Genomic DNA, 22,508 nt, shown 5'->3' with positions numbered 1-22,508 from the left:
ATCTTCTGGCTTTAAGAATAAGGAAAGAGAATCCACAAATTTGAGTTAATTGTAAAAAAAAAAAAAAAAAAGAAACACCACTTTTTTCAGAAAGAATCAAATCTTTATTCAAATCCTGAAAAACAAACTCACAGTATAAAAAGTCAACATGAAAACTGCTACACAAAGCTCATCTATGTGGATCATTTTCGCTGCTGTAAATGCACAACCCCCTCGGGGGTCTGGGGAGGGGGAGGGGGAGGGGATGAATTAATCGCCAGCTCGTTTTATTACTACACCTACACGGTCTCACCTCCCGCACTAACGCGCGTAAGGCTGGCCCGAAACCACATGCAAAAGGACAGCAGAGTCTACGCTGGGCGTGACAAAAGCAGTGGCACAGCTGCAACTGCGCAGAAAATGAAAAAGGGGTCAATTATGAGGAAGAGAGGAAAATATCCAGCTGTTCATTCATGCTTCATCCCCTGGACTGGCATGTTCTTTGGGGGGGGGGGGGTTTACCCCCAAAGAGCTGCTAAAATGCGGAAATAAAAATGGCCCCTTTTAGGTACATTTTTCTACTCTGTTCGCATAACAGAAAGAAGTTAAAGCCTGTACGGCAGGTACAGGTGCTCACCACCCAAGAACAGCCAAGAGAATAAACTAGCGCAATCCGGTAATGCACCCCTGCAGGAATGAGAATGGAAAGAGAGCAATAATTGAAGCACCTACCTCTTGCAAGACCCAAATGAAAAAGTAAAATACATCAGCTATAGGGAAAGGTATACGCGTTACAGAGAAAGAGCTCAAGGGTAATAATAATAGTGTAAATGGGGAAACGCTATAAGGGTACCACATATCTGAAAGCAGGGGTGTTTAAAATTAAACAAGAACGGACGCGTCACTGATAAATTACATTGAGCCTGATGACACTACTAAGTACTTACATTACACATGAAATCTGGTGTGGTCAAAAATGGAAAAGAACCGCTCCAAAATAAAAGAAAATCACTGGGTAGATATATGATTTACAGAAACATATATTTCAGTATATTTCTCTGTGGCCAAATTGTACCTTTTTATGATAGGCGGAACATTTTTGCGCTTGTGTTGCGTTTTCAATTTAATATCTCAATCCTTCACCAAGGGCACCTAACTGGCAGAATTTGCCTTGGAAAAGCAACTTCCAAATGACAAAATGCCATTATTTACACTGCACCCCTGAAACCTTCTTCCTTTTCAGTCTGATTAGAACGTCAGGCAAACTGAACGCTTTAGAAAAACACACAGAACAGTTCAACACACAAAATCCTAACCCCTTACCCATTTCTGTGAAGACTAAAAATCAGTCAAAACTCATTGATTTGCAATGTTATGATTTGACGTTATGTAAATTTCCCTGCTAATGTTGTGTTGAGTGTTGTGGCCATTTTGAGGCCTTCAACTGCACGCTGAGGGAAAAGCTGTGGCCTGGAGAAAGAGCTCCAACTGAAAACTCACAATTTAAGTCAATGAACCAATGGCCTTTCAGCATAAAAAAAACCTCATGAAACTAACCTTAACCTTGCCCAGCTCTTTCTCCCCAGTCCCCTGAAAAAGACCAACAGACAGAAATTCTCTACCTTAATGTAGCCCTGGAAAAGACATCCCACCCCTGAGGAAGGGGCGTGGTTCCCTGCCTTTATTTTCGAGGGGGGGGAGGAGGGGGGGGAGGCGGAGGCGCAAACTGGAAGGGCCCCTGCGCCATGAAGCCCATGATGGGCTGCGGGGGGTTGAACTGCTGCGCCATCAGGGGCTGTGGTCCTCCTGGCGGCGGGGGTGGCTGGCCTGGCCTGCCGCCCATGTTCCCAAACTGCCCCTGCTGCTGGACCGCCTGCTCCTGGCCCCCGCTGACCCCCCCGGGCACGCTGGCCCCGGCCTGGGCCCCGGCCCTCGAGTTGTACTGGCTGGCCCCGCTCCCGCTGTAGCTCTGGTACTGGTCCCCCACGCCCCCGAAGGACGGGGTGGAGTTTGTGCCCGTCCCGTAGCTGCCCCCGCTCCGGCCGTCCCGGCCGCTGCGGTCCCGGTACGAGGACGAGGACCTGTCCCCGTCCCGGCCGCCCCCCCCGCCCCTCCCGTCCCGGCTGTCCTTGCTGGCCCCGCCCACGCTGCGCATGCGCCTCTCGCACTCGTCCTGGTACATCATGTTGGGGTTGTTGGCGTTGGAGCCGCTGGTGCGGTATCGGGACCGCCCACCTGTAGGGAAGCAAAGAGACGGAGGAGAGAGCTGTAGGAACGATGACGATGATGAAGAAACAGGCCTCAGAAATCTGACGTAACGCAGAGCAAAAACCTTGCCCATATATGGAATTTCGGTTCAAAGGGAAATTTCTCTGTGGAAAAAATGAATGGATTTTCACACAAAACCGTCCCTGTCACAGTCTGTGATTTAAGCTGGCGTTTAAAACTTGGACGTTTTTATCCGGACACATTTCTCTCTTAAATGGCACTGGATCCGCTGAATTCCGATGTCATTTTTTAACCGAAACAATTATTTTGCTAAGAAAAAGCTAACAGTGCTGCGCATGTTATTTACGTCACAGCTCTTGCGGTTCCCTGGCAACGCTTGTGAAGCGCAAGTAGCCTAGTTATATTAAGATGTTTACAACGATATATACAACTGTAAAAAAATAAAAATGTATAATAATTACACTAAAACAACTGTTTTCGCGCGCATATCGAAACAGCTTTGTGTGTGACGTTGTAATTGTGCGACGGGTCATCTCGGGTGGCTAAGCTCTTAGCCGTTAGCATTTGGCTTTTTAAAATGACACAGAATTTTTTTAGATTATAAAAAATGGGTAAAAAGCATTATTTTTTCATATACAAAAAAACTGCAAGTCCATTCAAATAAGATGAGTAAGAGCAACAGAACTGCAGGGTACGCATCATGTTTTACAGTGTTTCCACACAAAAAAAAGGAAAACATTATTGTTTCTCACGAGCGAGTGTGCCCTTGTGAACCCTAAAATGGGTGGGGCCACCAAGCACGCTCAACACCTTGCGCCAATGTTCGGATTGGCTCACGCGAGTGAGTGACCGACGGTACGTGGTAGCTCCGCCCATCGTGGGCTCGATGAAAGCTCACTCTGACGCGGAAGCCCGCGGGCGCGGCCCGCTCGCTCGCTCACTCACCCCCTCCGCCTCCGCGCCCGGAGTCCACCAGCTGCAGCAGCTTGGGGTTGATGGCCTGCCGGGCCTCCTCCAGCACCCGGATCAGGTCGCGGGCCTGCCGCAGGTTCCCGGGGGTGAAGAAGGTGTAGGCCGTGCCCTTGTTGGTGCTGCGGGCCGTGCGGCCAATCCTGTGCACGTAGTCCTCCGAGGAGTTGGGGTAGTCATAGTTGATGACAAACTTAACGTCCTCCACGTCTTGGGCGGGGAGGAGGCGCGAGTTGGAGGGACAGAGCGGCACGTTATTTTAACGAAGGGGGAGGGAAGAAGAGAGAGAGAGACGAGTGAATACACGGGCACAGACTGACTCGCAGAGTCAGGCAACGGCTCTCTGCGCAACTTACCAGAACGAAACTGTAAAATAGGAGGGGTTATTTGTGCCTGAGCTGCAAACAACTTTAAGCAAAGCAAATTCTTTTAATTTTTTGAAATCAGAAACTGACAACCCCTCCGATAATCCAGCCTTTACCAAGGCACTTACCTTTTCACTGAAAGCTGTATTTAAAATCCACTGAAAGCTGTATTTAAAATCCACATTTTCCATAAACTAATTACCACTAAATCACACTTTGTAGTATTTAAAGACAATAAAGATGATGTCGTTAATACAGCTAACTTGGCATGTTAAAAAATGTTATACACAACATGTTTGAGCCAGTCCAAGTTGACACAAGATCACAACGGCTTTCGATGGAAATTTTACGCTCCTGTAAGGGCCACCAAGTTCACCGACAGACCTTCCAGTCAGACCTAGCCTAACTAAATTAGGAGTCGCATGTCTCTCATACCTGTCAAAATGTTATCCAATTAAACAGAGAAAATCATGCCTGTCTGAAGGCCTAGCAAACCCAGCCAAATACACGTTATAAGAGGAACACCAGGGAACACTGACAAGAGAAGAAAAACGTTTGGCACAAGAACCACTTTCTATACCTGTTTCTGAAATGCAAGGTTTTTGCAAACAAAAACAAAAAAAAAAAGACTTTTGAGTTCCACATATTAAATGTCAGTTTCCAAATGAAAGAAATTCAAAGTTGGGGGTATTTTGTTTGCATGCATTGCCAAGACAAATTCTAAAGGGAATAGTTTGGAAAAGTTTTTTTTTTTTCTCTCTCTCAAGGATTTGGAGAGTCAGCGGGGTGAAAAGAGGTCCGTGTCTGTGGAGGTTATGAAGATAATTTTCATCGGAGAACACAACAAAGTCTGTTTCTCATTACAGATGGGCCTCTGACAACAACGCTGCACTTGAGAAATCGCAGGGTTCCGGTTGTTTCTGACCCCCGAGTGAGGGAGGGGCATTTACTCTGCGACGCGCTGACTGAAGCACACAGACACCCGTCATACAGGCTACGTTTGGGGATGAAGATAAACAGCACATTACTGATTCTCACCCGCTCAACTGTCCTGCAACCGCACTAATCAAAATCCACTGGATTTCAATCCTGGATGTTTTTAAATGCAGTGGAGGGAAATGTGGGGAGGAGGAGGAGGAGAATGGGGGGGGGGGGGGTTGAGGTACTTACCCTGTTTTAGTGGTGTTTTACAAGGTTAGCTCCCTCTGTCCCCCCCTGATCAGTCCCGGGTCACTCGGAGTGGCTGGGGAGGGAGGCGGGCGGAAAAAAAAATTCGATCCTCCCTGCCCCTGAACAAAGAACCACTTCTCTGGACCCGAGCAGAGCACTCTCCCCCCGCGTTGCAGGACACGGGTTGGACCCAACACCAAGCGCTTACTGCTCTCCTCGTCTGTCGGGGGCCTTTCCCCCCAGCAAAGGACAGACTCTTCTCATTACTGTTTTCCTGGAGGAGAGCTTGCTGGTGTCGGACGCCCAGTGCTAAAAAAGGGGAAGCTACTGTAAGGGGGTTTGAGAACCAGAGGTGAAAAAACAGGGCATGTAGTGCTTACAGTACCCAACCTACAGTACACAAATGAACTAAGATCCAAGTAAACCTCAGCAGCAAATCATTACTGAGCTTTAAGCTGCCTTTGGTGAAACCAATACACTAATAAAAGTGGGAGGAGGGTACAATGAGACCTTACTATGGAGTCTGGAAAACTACTTCCTCTATTCTACTTCAGCCATTATACTTATAACGACAAACCTGCAGCTTTGCTAACAGGCATGAACAAACAGGAAATAACTGTAACCCCCCCCCCCCCCCCCCCCATGATTGGCTGAGGCAGTTGTCCTTTTGCTGACCTCACACAAAAGCACAAGCAGCCCTAAAGGGTACTGAGTAACAGTGTCACCTACCTTTGATAATGAAACTAGTGAATTTAAATATATTTCGTAAAAAGGGCATAACGTTAACTCCAAGAACACCTGCACAAGGCCAGTGCGACACTGATGGGGTACTGCAGTCGGATTTCTCAGGTGTTCCCTAGGGTGCGGATGTGTCGTTTCACAAGAACCCCACACACAGCGAGAACCCAGCAGTGAGCAGGCCCTTCCCACAGAAAGGCAGCCTGTCCCAGAGCCCAGCGTAGACACGCTTCAGCAGCAGTAACAAGAAACAGACAGTGGGGCTTTGGAGGGGGGGGGGGGGGGGGGGGGTCGAGTTGGGACGTCACCAAACCCCAGGCTGAAAAAGCTCCCTGGAGGGCAGTCCTTTGAAGGGGGGGGGGGGGGGGGGGGGGGGAGGGGGCGTCGGTTGTTTGTTTTTGGTTTTTTGGTTGTTGTTGTTGTCTCGGCATGATGCACACAAAGGAGTAACCGGCCACAAGGGACGGACACACGGAGACAGGAAGGGAGGGGGGGACCGTTAGAGAGTGAAAGTGGGAGCGAGAAAAAGGAAAGAAAAGAAGACAAGAGTTGGTTGGATATGTTGCAGGAAGAGGAAACTGACAGTGGGAGAAAAAGAGTGTCTTAACAGACAGGGGAGAGGAGGAGGAGGAGGAGGAGGAGGAGGAGTGCGCATTTTGGGAAAGGACGAGAGAGAGCGAGAGAGACTCCACCAGGCCAGGACTCCTGCCAGCCAGGACCAGACATGACGTCCGCAGAGGGAGAGGACCCGGGCCAGGGGGGGCTTGTGTGGAGGGCCCCGGGGGGCAGATCAGAGGGGCCGAGGGGCAGGTGGGAGGGGCCGGGGGCCTCTGCGCTGTGGTCTCAATCCGCCAACCGCATTCTCTACACTGCAATGCGCATGGCCCTTTAAGACCAGCGGTATATGCCACCTGCCTTTCCTAATAACCCCTGGTGCAGCGCTCACACACACAGCTCTCCCAAGTCACACAGCTCCTCTCTCTTCACAATCTGAATACAGCCAATGAGGTTTTAAACATGACGCTCAAATTGCGACTACCGCAATACCCTTCAGAATCACTCCCCTTTCTGAAAGCTAACCTGTGCGAAAATATCGATTCAAAAGGAAAAAAAGCCACCAAATGCTCTCCTTCCATGGACGATCCTCCTACGTTCCGTAAGCTACGCTACACTAAACTGAACACAACCGCCAGAGCTCTGCTAAAGTACAACACTACACTGGTAAGATGAAGCTCTGTAGACCTGCTCTGAAATCGTCCTGCTTTACCACAGCAAGCGGTGAGGTGCTTAAGGGGCCCCAGCCCCCCAACAATGCCCCCTCTTTGAGCCCTCTCAGCACGCCCCCTCCTCCCGGTTTCAATTTTGGACTCCCAGGAATCCCAGGCAGCCTGTTTCCTGGAAGCGGGTGGGGGGGCCTTATTTGAGGGGGCCTTTGTGTTTTTGTGGTTCGGAGAGATTGCTGTGTCTGGGATTGATAAATCAGGCCTTCTCCCCTGTATCTCTCCTCAACTCAGGCTTGGATTAGTCATGCCTAGGTCCGGCTGCAGGCTCCACTGGGCCTGTGCGCTTCTAGTGCCGGAAGAGACTTGAGAAGAAAAAAAAATCAAACATAAAAAAAAAAAACCAAACAAAACAAACATAAAAGAACAGAATAAAAAATAAAAACAGAAAAAATTGGTTAAAAACTGATCATCAGATTTGGACCGCATCACGCTCTCTCCCCCCCCTCCCCATCTCTCTCGTTCCTATTAAAACTTTTAGCTCTCGCTGACAACAATATTAAGCATGCAGACATAGACTACTCAGAGTTACTCAGAGTCCTGTTTTGTTGGTTGAGCATTGACTTGGAGTTTTCAAATTAAGAAATATTTTACCGGTTTTGCACATGAAACTTCAATACATCATTCTCTAGAGCAGAAATTAAACTGGACCAACAGAAAAAGTTGCACCACAGCTTAACATCAGGTAGAAAATGGATTTTCCTCAGGTATTTACAGGGTAATAATATAATACGTAGCAATTCATAATTGGGTCAAAGATGTCAATTCATGAAAAGGCCTATGCCCAGCCAGGAAGTGTGGAATACAGTTGGGAGGACTTTTACCTGATTCATATGTACATGTATTGAAAATATACAGTATTTATTTTGTTTTAGGTTAATGTAAAGCTGTAACTCTCTTAAATGTATGTGGTCACACTCGAAAATGCAGGATAGAAGGTGATGTGATAGACAATCAGAATACTGATAAACCTGTGTGTGTGTGTGTCTTGTGTGCGTCCATGTATGTGTGTGTGTGTGTATGTGTGTGTGTGCGTGCGTGTATATGTGCACACGTGCATAAAGACCATATGGGGGCTCAGTATTGGAGACCTACCTAGACCACGGGATGCCACATCAGTGGCAATGAGAATTGGGGCTTTGCCACTGCGAAACTCTGGAGTCAGGACAGAGAACAACAAGGCAGACAAACAAGAACACACAAGAGGGAGAGAACAAGAAAAATAGAAATGATGTGACTTCCAAATTACCTGAGCCACAAAAAGGTAAGAAACAATCCTTTGCCAAGAAAAACAAAAATCTGAAAACCTTTGCAAAAAAAGTCTCAAAAATATCAAAACATGCTGCATGCCAGTGCAGAATACATCCTGAACTCCACAGGCAAGGCCTCACCTGTCAGCACCCAGTCTCTCTCCGGCTGGCTCTTGTCACCATGGATACACATTGCAGGCCAGCTGAAAGGGGAATTAAAGGAGAAGTAAGGAGACACAGGGAGGAGAGCTGGCCCAAGCCTCAAAGGATTCACAAACAAGAGCGCGAGATGTACGTCTCGATTCTGCAAAAGCCCGCAGAAGTAAGCGCTGAGCGTCGTTCAGTACAGACGGAAACCCGGTGAACAACTCCATCACACTGACAGCTCGATCTGGGGAGAAGGACCGCATCATTTCCAAGCGCTCAAATATTTTGTTTAACAAAATGCAACACGAGTCACGACCTGTCAGACTGGAAATCTGTAAACGCGAGGCAGTCCCTTACACACGAGCGGATTCTCCACACATCTGAACGTGCAGAACAGGAGTGCGAGCTTCAATAAATACCGTATTTATATCAAACTAATGTGACGGAGGGAAATCATTGTTGTAACCAAGGTATTAAAATATATTCTAGCACTAGAGGTGCATTATTTATACTGTCACACACTGTGGAAAGAAGCCCTGAGACTTTACAATGAACCAGCACAGCTATTAACTGAGTAATGCATACATAAAAAACATACAACCAGAGAATTCCTCAGGAGACTCTTCAAATTTAAATTCTGTCATTACGTGGAATCCAGGAGCAATGAGATGACACGTGTGTGTGTGTGTGTGTGTGCGTGTGTGTATGTGCGTGTTCGTGTGTGTGTGCTTGTTCGTGTGTGTGTGTGTTTGTGTGTGCGTGTTCGTGTGTGTGTGTGTGTGTATAGCGTGTGTGTGTGTGTGTGTTTGTGTGTGTGTGTGTGTGTGCGTGTGTGTATGTGCGTGTTCGTGTGTGTGTGCTTGTTCATGTGTGTGTGTGTGTGTGTGTTTGTGTGTGCGTGTTCGTGTGTGTGTGTGTGTATAGCGTGTGTGTGTGTGTGTTTGTGTGTGTGTGTGTGTGTGTGTGTGCGTGTGTGTGTGTATAGTGTGTTCGATTCAAAGCCCTGACCCTTGCCTACACTGCTGCCAACAGGACAGCCCCCATCTACTTGCAGGACATGACTCAATTCTATGTGCCTGCTCGACCACTCCGCTCTGCGGCAGCAGGGCGTCTTGCAACCCCTCCCACCCGCCCAAAGGGATCACAGAGCTTCTCCACCCTAGCTCCCCAGTGGTGGAACGAACTCCCCGTCCCTCTCCGAACCTCCCCCTCACTATCCATCTTCCGCCGTGGCCTGAAGACTCATCTCTTCAGACTATACCTAGAATAACCACCACCACGCTGTGTATATTTTAAAAAAAAAAAAAAAAAACCTTTTTCCTGTCACTTGTTACATGTTGCCCCATCCCTGCACTTCTTGGTAAATTGTATTTGTCCTAATACTCTAGCTTATTCTTCTGCCTAGTTTGGCTTTGCAGATGTTAGACCAGGATAGTGTTCTTTGTTCTCGGCTAGAAATAGCTTTACAAAATAAGTAATTGTACCTTACTGAACCCGTGTTCAGCAGCTGTCTACGATCATGAAAATGCACTTTTTGTACGTCGCTTTGGATAAAAGCGTCTGCTAAATGAATGTAATGTAATGTGTGTGTGTGTGTTCGTGTGTGTGTGTTTGCGCGCACATGCTCGAGAGTGTTCCTCTCCCTTACCCATCTCTCCTCATGCGGCGAGTCAGCTCGTCACAGCGTTTCTTCGTCTCCACGAAGATGATGGTCTTGTTCTCCTTCTCAGCCATGATCTCCTCCATCAGCTGGAGGAGTCTGGAGAGGCGCACACACAAACACACACATGCAGGAAGCAGAGTCACACGCTCTCCCCCGCAGGCCCTCTGCCCCCCCGTCCCGCCGCCACGCCCCTCAGATGACCCAAACGGGCGGAGCCAGACTCACTTGTTGTCCTTCTCGCTCTCCATGCACACGTCCACGATCTGCAGGATGTTGTGGTTGGCGCTGAGCTCCAGGGCGCCCACGTTGATCTGCACGTAGTCCCGCAGGAAGTCCTCCGCCAGCTGCCGCACCTCCTTGGGCCAGGTGGCGCTCCACATCAGCGTCTGCCGGTCCGGCTGGGGGGTGGGGGGGGCGGGTAGTTAGTAAAGTCAGTATCGTGTGCTTTCTGATGAGAGAAATCATTACTCTAATGCCCAGTATCCACAAGCACTCTCACAGAAACACCAGCAAAATTCAGCAATCAGGATATCAGAAACAGTATTTCCGCTAATATCAATTTCCATCCTTTCACGCAGTTACGTCCTTTCAATGTCCCTCTCTGTAGTGCTGCTGCCTGCATTGACCTGTCCAAAGGCACTTATGCACGTCCTTCCTTACTGAACTGCCCTGCATAAGAAATGGCCGCCAGGCAAACGCAATGCAAAGTCATGCGGCGTGCGGCGGCGGTGCCCTCTGACCCGGATCTGGTCCACGATCTTGCGGATCTGCGGCTCGAAGCCCATGTCCAGCATGCGGTCGGCCTCGTCCAGCACCAGGTAGGTGCAGCGCCGCAGGTTGGTCTTCCCCACCTCCAGGAAGTCGATGAGACGCCCCGGGGTGGCGATGCAGATCTCCACGCCTGCGACGGGGTGAGGGAGGGAGGGGCAGACCGGCCTGGGTAAGCAGCTCACTGCAGCGCTACGCGCTGCCCCACGCACTCTTTACCCTTCAAACTGATTAAACCCTCAAATTCACCCCCAAAACACACACGCACAGACACCAGCTTTCTTATCACACCAGCACAGAAACACAAAAGCACAGCCTTCCGCAGGGCTACAGAGAGCCATATTTAATATGCATGAGAAATACACAGGGGTAACCTCCTTTCATTCACAGACCCACATCCACGTCTGCGCATGCGGCACTAAATGTTAGGTAATAACACAGCACGGTAGCCGTGCACTTCTACCTTAAAACGGGTTGTGAGATTCTGCCTCACACCAGCCATGTCTATACATAATAAAACTGCCCCAGTATTTTAATTTGTTTGATCTTTCCTTGATGCAGCATAATGAGGCTGTAAGCTGCTGTACTCTATATGATCCTGGTTTGGTTCCCTCCAGTTCCTCCAATCTCTTCACACGATACCCCAGCACTGCACAGACCGTAAGCCTGTGTATCAGTCTGTAGTGTCAGCCCTCACCTCTCTCCAGGTCTCGTATCTGCGGGCCCTTGGGGGCCCCCCCGTACACGCAGGTGCTCTTGATGCGGGAGGACTTGCCGTACTCAAACGCCACCTGCTGCACCTGCTGGGCCAGCTCGCGAGTGGGAGCCAGAACCAGACACTGCGCACAGGGAGAGACGGGTTAGTGCAGCGCAGGGTCAACACTGACCACACACGTACGTACACGCACGCACACACACACGTACGTATTCCAGCACACGCACGCGCACGCACACACACACACACACACACACACACAAACCTGTGCACTCACACACACGCGCACATGCCTGCACACACACACGCACGCATGAAGGACACCCTTCATAAACATCACATTCCAGTCAGAAGACACGTTACAGCAGGTTCTGGTTTGCAGGTATTTTTTCATACTGCATGGAAGTAATGCACACAATCTCAGTGCAGAGTACTTACAATGGGACCGTCCCCACGTTCCAGGTAAGGCTGGTGATTAATGTGCACTATAGCCGGCAGGAGATACTGAGAGAGAGAGAGAGAGAGAGAGAGATATCAATCAAGAAACAGTCCCAAAAATAAAAAAGAAAAGGCACAGGGGAACAACTTTCAAGCAAGAGATAGGAGTGAATGATTAGAGTTTAGGTTAAAAAAAATGCATTCCTAAATCTGTAAAGGATCATTTTTAGAATGTGCACATTCTGTTGATGCGTTGTGTCTCTGCTTGCTTGCATGCCTGAACGCTGGAGTCATTTCCACACAGTGTATTTTCCTCCACAGTGGCTTGTGCATGAGACCCCGAGACCCGCCCCCCTTACCGCCAGGGTCTTCCCAGATCCCGTCTGGGCGATGCCCACCATGTCCCTGCCACTGAGCGCCAGCGGGAACCCCTGGGCCTGGATGGCCGTGGGCTCCTTGAAGTTCTGCTGCACCAGCACGTCTATCACGTACTCTAAGGAAGAGAACAGGGCTGTGTGAGCCTCCAAATCACATCACATTATCTATGAGAACAGTTTACCACCAAATGAGCACAACTCCTAAGTGGACACACAATGCAGTTATTTCAGATGGCTAAGAAAGAAATTCGGCGGTAACAAAAGTACTGAAATAAAAAGCACAGGGTGAGGATCCATGCTCACGCTGGAATGCCAAAATACCTGATTTGCTCATAGATGACAGCAGTGCATACTGCAGGAATTTTACCCTCCTACACAGACTGCTAGCCTCATCAGTTACAAATGTGTTTTTCTTTCAGGTCGATTTATAATAATATCTGACTGCATACAGAACAAAAGAACAATGTTTCCATATGGTCAAACCATCAGTGGACCGCAAGGACCGCAAAAGATACAATAAAGATAATCCATTTCTGGCTGCCGCTGAATCATTCCAACAACTTACTGCCTGATTGTTAATCAATGATAACCAGACTGAGAGGCCTGATAAACTTAAAAGGCAGCAGTTTACCCCGCCTGTTACAAGATCAAGTCACCACTGATACCCAGTATGAACCCTGACAGGGCGTGTCTGGTGTGGCTGCATACTGGCTGCGTGCTGACTGCGTTCTGGCTGCGTGCTGACTGCGTTCTGACTGCGTGCTGGCTGCGCGCTGACTGCGTGCTGGCTGCGTGCTGGCTGCGTGCTGGCTGCGCGCTGACTGCGTTCTGACTGCGCGCTGACTGCGGTCTGACTGCGTGCTGGCTGCGTGCTGGCTGCGTTCTGACTGCATGCTGGCTGCGCGCTGACTGCGTTCTGACTGCGTGCCGGTCTGTGCGTCTCAGCACTACACTCACGGGGGAACTGAGCCTGGTGGAAGCCGGTGACCGGTTTAACGCCGCCTGTACCGCGGACGGTGATCTCCTTCTTCCTGCGTAACTCCTCGACGTCATACTGAAGAAAAAAGCAAAAAAGAAAAAAGACAATCATCCATGTGTGTGCACCCAAGCAATGGAGGAGAACAACAGCAACAGACAGGCAATGGCAGTTTTTCATCGTCTCTGCCAGACACCGCAGCTGAACATTTTATCCCTGTTTCATCCCGATGAGATGCCTGTACCCCAGACAGGTTTAAGTTTGACCTGTTGCTCTAATGCAGCAGGTTTAGGTCTAAATTCAGCTGGATTCAGACCCTGTGCATTTTCTGCCGTGGTCTGAAGACGCATCTCTTCAGACTGTACCTGGACTAGCTGTCACTACTCTGCAGGGCACTCCCACTCCAAGATCGCTCTTATCACCAGTATCCTTCCATCTTGTTCCTCTAGCACTTTCATGTTACAATTGTATCTCCATCCAGCACTTATATTGTATTGTTATCTTGCTGTTGTGGCTCGTCGTCACGCCTTATTCTAAGTGTGACTTAACATATCGTTCTGACCAAGCCTATGCATACAGTGTGAACTGGGCTCGATGTTCACGGCTATGAGCCAATATTACATAATGAGTATTACACCTCATCGGACATGTGTTTTGTAGTTGTTCCAATGACCTACACTATGTGTGCTTATTGTATGTTGCTTTGGATAAAAGCGTCTGCCAAATAAATGTAATGCAATGTTTTGTGTAAGCTGGCCTGGACGGTGAATCCCCAGCAGCCACAGCAGACCTGGCTCAGGCGCTGAACTTCCGGGTGTTCGGTGTAGAAGTTCTTCTCAAACTTGGGCAGCTCGTCCATGTCCCACTTCTTCTTGCGCAGACGTTCCCCCGGGTTCCCAAACTTCTTGGTGGGAGGGGGGCCACTGCGACTCGACCCAAAACGAGGCCTAGGGGACACGGAAGAGGACACTGTTCAAGTACGTAGCTCAGGCGACGTAGCTCAGGAGGTAAGACCGATTGTCTGGTAGTCGAAGGGTTGCCGGTTCAAACCCCGCCCTGGGCATGTCGAAGTGTCTTTGAGCAAGACACCTAACTCCTAACCCCTAACTGCTCTGGCGAATGAGAGGCATCCATTGTAAAGCGCTTTGGATAAAAGCGCTATATAAATGCAGTCCATTTACCATTTACCAAGTAAGAGGACAGCAAAGGGTACTGTAGAACTGAGTGGCTGACGGCCTACAAAATGTCTGCTATTTCATTTGACTGGGAAAGACTGGGCCACTATCCCAACTCAGGATTTTAGCTGCTCATCATGCAAACTACAAGGAATACCTGTCTTGCAAATTAATTCCTAAATTATTTTCCCAAAACTGTAGCCTTTACAAACAAATTACATGCACCAGTAAATATTTCCCCAAAACTGTATCTTTTACAGACAAATTAAATGCAGCAGTAAATACTTAAGTCCCTACTCCTATTTTCACATTTTCCACAATGGGAACCACAACAGTATTGGTAAACACTTTCCGTGGCCTTAACGGCCGACCCAGTAATGCACAAACTAGTAATGCACCCTCTCTGAAACACGTCCACAGACACCCCTATTTTCACTCCTATTTTCACTCGACAGCTCACCAGCTGGGCAGCCCAGCCATGGCTCCCAGGACTGAAACTCATTGCACAATTCGGGCGGGCCCCTATGGTCACTAGCCAAGAATGGGTCTCCCTGCATTGCTATCGTCCACCAATAGCACTTTGTGTTCGCTTCCAGACTTTGAGGTGCCTCGTTGCATTTAGAAATATGCCTTACGTGGACGAGCCACCCAGCATTAGCTGTTGATATTATTTCCTATTGTGAGACTCAGATCAAATGAAATCACTAAAATCCTCGGGACGACTGCAAATACAATGTTCAGGAATACATAAGTTTAAAAAAAAAAAAAAAAAAAAAAAGTTTGTTGGTGTAATTAAACTGGTGTCTGTTGCACTAATACAGCTGCGTCACTACATAGTCAACTGCACTCAACTGTGTACGTCGCTTTGGATAAAAGCGTCTGCTAAATAAATGTAATGTACCACAGATACATGCAACTACTTCAAATGTTAGGAGCAGTTAGTATATGTGCCAACCTGGAATGTACACCATAGCTTCACACCACTGAGTTTGAGATTTTACGTATTTTTCAAATAATTTCAATCGTGATCATTTTTAACGTTTGTAAGCTGCTACTTCGTTGAATGGCCGCGCGCTGCACAGTAAAAATCCTGGTTATGACATAAATTAGCCAACAAAATACAAGTTATGATGTGAAAGTCTGTTGTAAACAGATTAGGTCTTACCCTCGGTCACGTCCGCGGTCCCGATCTCTGTCTCCATACGATGAACTTCCCCTCATTTCTTGCACACGAAAAATACTAGCTCGCTAGCTAACTTTCCAAACTAATGCTCAACAGTATTTTAGTTCTCCTTCTAGTGTTAACCTATCTGAAGTTTCCAGCTAACCAAGGCTTAGAATAAACACTCAAAGAAGTCTGTGTTCGAATGTATTTATGGTAACTACAGCAATGAATATAACACGGTGGTAATTGCGGTTGTATTTGTTAGGTGTCCCGTCTTCTGCAATTTTTAGGCGAGAAGATGGCGGCACTATCGACAAACGTAAGAATACTAGTCAATCGTACATATTATTGTACAACATACGAACAACGTGCAAAAACTAGCGTACCAAGGTTAAAGAATTACAAACGCCGTAATCTTCGCTTTGACATAGCGCGCATTGCAGGCGGATTTACGTCACGTTACAGCCTGCGCAGCGCATCCGATCTTACATCCATGGCAGTGCAGTACCCTGTGCAGTACACAGATCTGTATGTAATAGTACAGTAATAGTACATAATACATACACACATACACCCCCATATATAGAGTATATATATTGAGTGGTGCCATACTACTCTGGATCAAAACACAGCCAAAAACTCAGAAATAATGTACCAAAAAAGACGGATGAACTGTTTGTGTTCCCTTTACAACGTTTAATTATGAACACACAACCATATTATATTAAGTGTCAATGTAATACATAGAGACAAATTAACACAAACACAATGTACAAAACTGATCAAATGATACTATTCAAGATTCCAACATGTAAATGTAAATGTTTCTGTCCACCATCTTGTCCATCCTTAAATCCACAGTGGCCTTTTCACTCTTTGGCATCAGCTATCCCTCCTGCAGTGATGGCGAAAGTGGCTTCATTTTCTGGCATGTCAGGGCTACAGGGAGAACATGGAGGGCGGGTCAGCTCGGCTACATGAGGCATAATCTCAACAACAAAGAAAATAAACATGACGCAAATGTCAATTAAAAAAAAAAAAAACAAGCTATATCAAAATGCTGAAGATATAAAAATAAATAAATAAATAAATAAAGAATAAAATAGAGTGAAAAATGCAGTAGTGGGATTTTCAATTAGGCCAAAGGTAGGAACTTTTATCCAATGGGATCAAATCCTGAGGGAAACACCAGCTATATAAATTGGTCACATGACTATATAAGCATAATAGCATATACGTACATCAACATCACAAAATATGATCACTTCCAGCAGCTGGTCCAAAAAATACCTGTCAAATATTTTAGCAATCCTCATCTCTCCCCTCCCTTTCCTCAAGCTGATTCGTGTGGTTGAGGCATGCGCTAAAATGTGTCCTCCAATAGGCTTCTTGGGATCCGCCTGAAACCTGAGACAGACATCCAATCAGAAACCCGAAAGGAGTCATCCCCTCAGAAACCTTTTTCTTCTGCAGTAGTCCCCAAGTGTATATGTAGGCCGATCTTACATCACAGCAGTGCCCTCCATAAATTGAGCAGGAATACCCTGGCAGCCTCACTATCCACACGAAGCGCCCACACATTTACACACAGCTGCAGGTCGACAAGTTCAAGGCACTCACGTCATCCCAGCTCCGGGGTCTGCCGTCATCTGGTTGGTAACAAACACGGCCACGTTGTACTCTAGAAAGTAAACGCCACACAGCACATACGTAATACACCACAGCTGATTGTTTATAGATTTAAGGCGAGCATTAGTTCACTCAGGGGGCTGTGACTAAAATGTTAGTGCTCTTCATCAGAGCCAAAAGGCCCCTTTGTACGGGCACTGAGGTGACTTCAAAATGATAGGAAACTGTGTGTTTGAGGCACAGAATCAAAAGGCTTTCAGCACAGTCTAGCCACACTGCACATGCCTGCAGGAATTCTGGTCCTTATCAATGTGTTTGGAGGTGTTTGTGAATCTGCTACAAGTGACCTTCAGAGATCTTCTGCAGTCGGGAAAGCATCTGAGCCAGTTTCTGCTGTCTCTCTGCCAGCTCCCCCCGGCCAGAGAAATCCACCCGGAACAGAGCCATAATGGAGTCGATGATCTGGGGGAGATGAGGAGAGAGCGTGAGAGACAGAGAGGAAGAATAATCTGGATGGACAGTGTACAGACAGACAAATAGAGGCCTGTCCTCTGGCCTGGGGTGTTAGGCTGGGCAGACAGAAGGCGAGAATGAGAGCGACAATGAGAAACATGCTGAGAACAGGAACAAGGGCCACAAGAAGGGAAACGGAGATGAGGACAGAGTCTATCTTCCACCACCAGCAGTTTGAATACGCCTCCCTCCTCGTGGAATTTGGCCGCCACAAAGTCCAACAGCTCCATCTGATGTTCGCCTGTTAGACAAGAAAGCAGTTGGACAATGGCCCAAAACAAACATATAAAAACACACACCACCCCCAGAGTCTCAGCCAAGCGGACAAAACCGGGCTGCATTTTTGAACCTCACTTCCTGGTTCGAGGTGAGAAATGTTGCTTACAAGCACCAATGTGGTATAGGTGTTTCAGCCACCTGTTTCAATGTTACTCAATGGTAACAATATGGTCAACAACAAAAAAAAAGTTGATAATTTTTTCCCAAAAGAAAATGTAGTCGAAATACGAGTTTTTTCTTCTTTGTCTAGTGTCTCCCCATGTGCTGATCTGTCAAGTTATTGTGTTGTTTGGACAAGATTGTAGCATTTTCTGGACGAATCAGGGAGTTTGCGTCATGCGCTTAGTGAGATATCGGACTTCATGCCCATATAAGGGTCCCCCTTTTCCCTGCTGTGCAGTCTCTGGCTCCAATCTGTTCAACATGGTAGCACCCAAAGACAGCATTTCACTTTACAAAAAATCCCATGGAGAGTCAATGGGTGACGTCACAGTGACGTGGTCCATACTTTTTCTACAGTCTGTGGTCTCGATTCATGTTTATCAAACAGCCAAACACAAGGGTGCAAGAGTGCACAGATTTGGTTGATGCCTATAGGCACTAATTTATCCACTCACAGATAAAAGTTTTAATGTGTGAGAGCAGTCACAAGGGAGAGTGAAAAACCAAAAGAAGGCACAGACAAAGTCAGCGAAAGCTCTTACTGGTGTAGGCACGAGCGTATAACACATTGTCCAGCACAGCCTCCTGGTCCACACTGAACCGGTCTGCTATATCCTTCAGCCTGTCTGGCCGACTGGAAGCTTCGGATTAAGGACTATGAGGAGGATTTCAGGATCATTTTGTCAGCGACTATTATGTGAAAAGCCGTGACTAACTCTTCCATTCTGTAAGTATGGGATGGCAATGCAGTACAATGGTTAGGAACCTGAGCTTGTAATGTAAAGATCGTGGGCTCAATTCCCAGCTGAGGTGCTGCTTTTATAACTTGGACAAGGTACTCATCCTGAAGTGCATCAGTACAAATCCATTTAAATGGACTGTAAGTCAGAATGCAATCTGTATAAAATGCTCTAGATAAACGCATCCGCTAAATGCCGTAAATATAACCAAAATCACTAGGTTCTTAGACCCCAACATCCCCAATGGAATTCGCAGCATCCCATGTTGCTGGGAACCTGGATTCTTCATCTCAGACATCTGAATTCAGCAATAAGATTAACAGCAACATCATGACAGTCACTGGTCAGTGGCTCAATTCAAATGCGGAGCTTTGAAGGTTTGAGAACGCCCCCCCCCCCCCCCCCCCCCCGGGTCAGTGAGAGGGATACAAGGTGTTCTCAGTGTCAATGAAGATGACCTTCCCTCCTGTGTATCCGTCCTCTCCAGGGAGCTGAGCCGTCACTGCAGAGACCGCAACAGAACAGGAAGCAGTGGGGCGTGTAACTTATGAGAGCCAAAATGGAAATCTGCCGATTCTATTTCCAATTGGAACAATCCGCTCTGATGAGAGGAATGTTATTAAAACACCAAAAAATTTCTGTCTTACATTTTTTAACCCAGTTATCAGTTTGTTGGGTTTTATTTCTTCAAGAAGTTTGAAATAGAAATATTTCATGCTGGCAATAAGAAAAAGAACACCCATAGCACCACAAAGGGGTTTTTTACCTGGCAATACATAGCACATCGTAAAATTTGCACATGCCGCTATAAAACAGATCACTCTGACTGTGTGTATGAGTCTCACTACTGGCAGCATGAATGCGAAATATTTCAAAATTGCTACTAGAATGTCTGTTGAACAAAATTATACACTCCTGACAGCAGCGCGGCCCCCATAACAGAATGACCTTTTCTCCTGCTAATTTTCCTACACGCACCACATAATGTATGAGAGAGCTGGGTCTTGCCCGTCCTGAATTCTGTAAACAAAAACAAAAAAGAAAACATGAATTCCAATAATACAGTTCAGCTACATGGAACTGCTTTGAATCTAATTATACAAGAGCTGATGACTCAGATTTTGAGTGTTTGGCCACCTAATCCAGGACAAATACACAAGACATCAGGCCAATTAAAGTACTCCACCCATAATTACATCCATGAGTTTCAGCAAAACAACCCAAATATATGAATACAATACTGCTAGTGATGTGTGGGGTCTTACCACCAAAAGCCTCTGTTATAGCCATACTCTCAATACCTCCACCAATGAGTTTGCTGCAGAGAGAGGGATTTGGAGAAAGGCAAATACATTTTTTGTTGTTATGGTAGATGTAAAGAAAAAAGCACATTTGCCAACATTTTTTCTTATTATTTCAAAAATTCACTTTTTGGAACATTTGTATGGTGCCCTCTTTAACTTCCAGCCAGTAAAGTAACTTAAATACAAGACCGGTGGCTAAAGAAATGTGTGTTTGAGTCTGAGTCTTTTGAGAATGGGTGTGTGTATACTTGTTTGTGGACAAGCATGTAACGGGAGGGTGTGCCTTAACTCAAACTCCAGACTGCCTGTTGTGATGTGGAACACTTGTTTTCTTCTCTCGCTATATTCAAATGCTGTCAAGAAACCATTGCTCTTGAACAGAGACACAGAAAAGCACTTAGGATCACATTAAAATGAAAACATGCAGCAGGTAACAAACTCACCACAACTAGCCACAAAGGGTCGCCCCAGCCTGTGTGATTATACGTATATTTATGGCTTCAAAACAAACATGGTTCCTGCCTATTAGCTATTCACAGTGAATGAAGAAAAGAAAAGTATGAAAAACAACATTTCTATAAACTACAGCTTAGCATGTAAACAACAGCTGAACAGTACAAATGGGAACACCGAGGACCAGTGGTGCAGGACAGTACCAGCAATTTCCCAGCAGCCTCTTTGATTTTGTCAACCTTGGCCTCAGACAAGCCTTTGACATTACAAAGAGCACGGCGGGTGGTCATCTGAATCCCCTTTACTGTGCAGATACCAATAGACTTCAGCTTCTTGATATCTGCCACATTCTGAATACAGCAACAGAGACACTGGTTGTTTACAAAGAAAAGCGATACATCAACCAATAATTAATTAATTTTCTCAAAACTAGATTACAGGTTCGACGACACTCACAATCCCATGTTTCTGTAAAAGGTCGATGTCTTGGAAAAAGGACTCCTGAGAGGGGAGAACCACAATAAACCATCTGTAGACAGGGCTATTTGCTTGAGAGCCTGGAGACACCAGAATATATGGCAGTATAAAGATGACACAACTACCAATGTACTGTCATGATTAGTATCTGGAGCACGCTCAATGCCAGCAAAATGGCCTCGATTGAGAGGAAGGTCACTGACTTTCCAGACCTCATTTCAGTACCTCGTCATCTTGATATCCAACTTCATTTTCAACCACCTGGTCCTCCATAGCTTTCCGGCTGACCGTAGCAGAAACAAGGGTAATCTCTTTCCTTAAAAAAATAAATAAATAAAAAACAAATGTGTTGCTTTGCAAGCTTATTAACTATTACATGATATTCCCATTTTATCTGGTCATGTAGGAGTAAAAGCAATTGTACAAGGTAAGCAAGTCTGCTGAAAAAGTAGGCAACGTCATAATTAATTGAACACACATACACACGGTTGTATCATTATGTAGCTAGCTACATACTGCAAACTTAACTTGCTGCACGTTAACGTTACTTACTGACGGCCATGTCATTTTCTAATAATAGTTTATTATGACTGTTACTATAGTGCTATGATAATATGGTAATTGTTATCAAAATACTGCAATTAGCCTAGTTGGTATACCAGTGTGCCTACTTTAGCTGTTAATACACAGTTAATTGACCTGGAACTGATTATTAGCTAACTACATTATTGTTTAAACACGCTAACTTTGGCGAAATGTTGTCTTACCATGGGTTAAACGTAGTGTCAGCTAACCAGTCAACCAGCTATTTTACAAAAATTTGGTAAAACGAACATCAACTGGTATATGGGTATATGTAAGCATTTGGACATAAAAGTAAAGCAGGATCCAGATTGTTGTCTGTACAGCAATACCTTTAGATAACTTCGCTATATTAGATAGCTAGCTAGGTATCTAACCTGGGCAGACTTAGTCTAGCCATATTCAAAGTTAGCGAAACCTTGCCAGCTGAAAAAATGAACACATTAGTTATGTGGCTAGCTAGTTATTACCTCTTAGGCTGTAAAGTAATTTACAATAAAATCATACTTCCACTACTTTCTGAACAACACCTCAGAAATAAAGTGATATTACCTACTTTACCTCAGTTTAAAATTCCGAATGCAGGGGAGTAGCTAGCTGCCCAACTTTAACCTACACTGAGCTCCTCGCGCTGTTAACACCCGACACTTTCCCGCTTTGCTGATAAAATAGTCTGGCGGCCTGGGAGATCTAGCCTACACTTCTCCCTTATTTCCATCTTTACGGTGACACCTGTCAGCGGGCGTACAACTTCACATGGCATGGCCTGCTGTTTCTCAACAGCTTTCAACCAAAAAAAAAAAATAAAAAAAAATAAGCTTAGATGCAACTTGGTGAAACTGTTCCATTTCTACTGTAAACTCCCAGTTCATTGGAAGTTCTTGACCTGGCTCTTACCAGCATACAAAGCCTACGTTTTTAAGAAATCCGCAACGAGTGGATTGTGGGAGCGAATTGTGGGTTGT

At 46.4% G+C, this 22,508-nt stretch overlaps 2 protein-coding genes across 5 annotated transcripts; both read right to left on the bottom strand.

Moving 5' to 3' along the window:
* Nucleotides 1-90: 90 nt before the first annotated feature.
* LOC118219493 (probable ATP-dependent RNA helicase DDX17) lies at nucleotides 91-15,704 on the bottom strand. The gene is made up of 13 exons (XM_035402680.1): nucleotides 15,405-15,704; nucleotides 13,855-14,011; nucleotides 13,046-13,142; nucleotides 12,071-12,204; nucleotides 11,712-11,777; nucleotides 11,256-11,397; nucleotides 10,531-10,691; nucleotides 10,016-10,188; nucleotides 9,776-9,886; nucleotides 8,122-8,183; nucleotides 7,826-7,885; nucleotides 3,154-3,387; nucleotides 91-2,214 (listed from the first exon to the last, which is right to left on the bottom strand). The coding sequence occupies exons 1-13, from the start codon at nucleotides 15,458-15,460 to the stop codon at nucleotides 1,661-1,663; spliced, it is 2,007 nt and encodes a 668-aa protein (XP_035258571.1). The 5' UTR covers nucleotides 15,461-15,704; the 3' UTR covers nucleotides 91-1,660.
* Nucleotides 15,705-16,085: 381 nt separating this feature from the next.
* On the bottom strand, nucleotides 16,086-22,312 carry dmc1 (DNA meiotic recombinase 1). Of its 4 annotated transcripts, none has more exons than XM_035402681.1 (14): nucleotides 22,105-22,306; nucleotides 21,187-21,276; nucleotides 20,941-20,985; nucleotides 20,688-20,834; nucleotides 20,321-20,403; nucleotides 19,993-20,045; nucleotides 19,706-19,747; nucleotides 19,157-19,229; nucleotides 18,530-18,621; nucleotides 17,714-17,787; nucleotides 17,381-17,495; nucleotides 17,025-17,085; nucleotides 16,695-16,811; nucleotides 16,086-16,343 (listed from the first exon to the last, which is right to left on the bottom strand). In XM_035402681.1, the coding sequence occupies exons 2-14, from the start codon at nucleotides 21,232-21,234 to the stop codon at nucleotides 16,274-16,276; spliced, it is 1,020 nt and encodes a 339-aa protein (XP_035258572.1). In that variant the 5' UTR covers nucleotides 21,235-21,276; nucleotides 22,105-22,306; the 3' UTR covers nucleotides 16,086-16,273. The 4 variants fall into 4 exon arrangements, with proteins under 4 accessions (XP_035258572.1, XP_035258573.1, XP_035258574.1 ...); XM_035402682.1 differs by lacking the exon at nucleotides 22,105-22,306 and adding an exon at nucleotides 21,729-21,944 and having other exon boundaries at nucleotides 21,187-21,277; XM_035402683.1 differs by lacking the exon at nucleotides 16,695-16,811 and having other exon boundaries at nucleotides 21,187-21,277; nucleotides 22,105-22,312.
* Nucleotides 22,313-22,508: the final 196 nt, after the last annotated feature.

Source organism: Anguilla anguilla, chromosome 2 (assembly GCF_013347855.1).
Source record: "Anguilla anguilla isolate fAngAng1 chromosome 2, fAngAng1.pri, whole genome shotgun sequence".
NCBI lineage: Eukaryota > Metazoa > Chordata > Actinopteri > Anguilliformes > Anguillidae > Anguilla > Anguilla anguilla.
The sequence above is the reverse complement of the archived record's forward strand: the minus strand, read 5'-3'. Positions and strand labels throughout refer to the sequence as shown.

Bases quoted from the DNA above. Each gene is read 5' to 3' on its own strand.
- LOC118219493 (XM_035402680.1), bottom strand. From the start codon at position 15,460: ATGAGGGGAAGTTCATCGTATGGAGACAGAGATCGGGACCGCGGACGT. The intron at 12,205-13,045 runs GTGAGTGTAGTG...TCTCTTCCTTAG, and splicing joins CCACCAGGCTCAGTTCCCCC to AGTACGTGATAGACGTGCTG. The intron at 11,778-12,070 runs GTAAGGGGGGCG...TCTCTCTCTCAG, and splicing joins GATCTGGGAAGACCCTGGCG to TATCTCCTGCCGGCTATAGT.
- dmc1 (XM_035402681.1), bottom strand. From the start codon at position 21,234: ATGGAGGACCAGGTGGTTGAAAATGAAGTTGGATATCAAGATGACGAG. The intron at 20,404-20,687 runs GTACTGTCCTGC...TCTCTGTTCAAG, and splicing joins AGGCTGCTGGGAAATTGCTG to AGCAATGGTTTCTTGACAGC. The intron at 17,496-17,713 runs GTGGTGGAAGAT...CATCTCCCCCAG, and splicing joins GAGGCGTATTCAAACTGCTG to ATCATCGACTCCATTATGGC.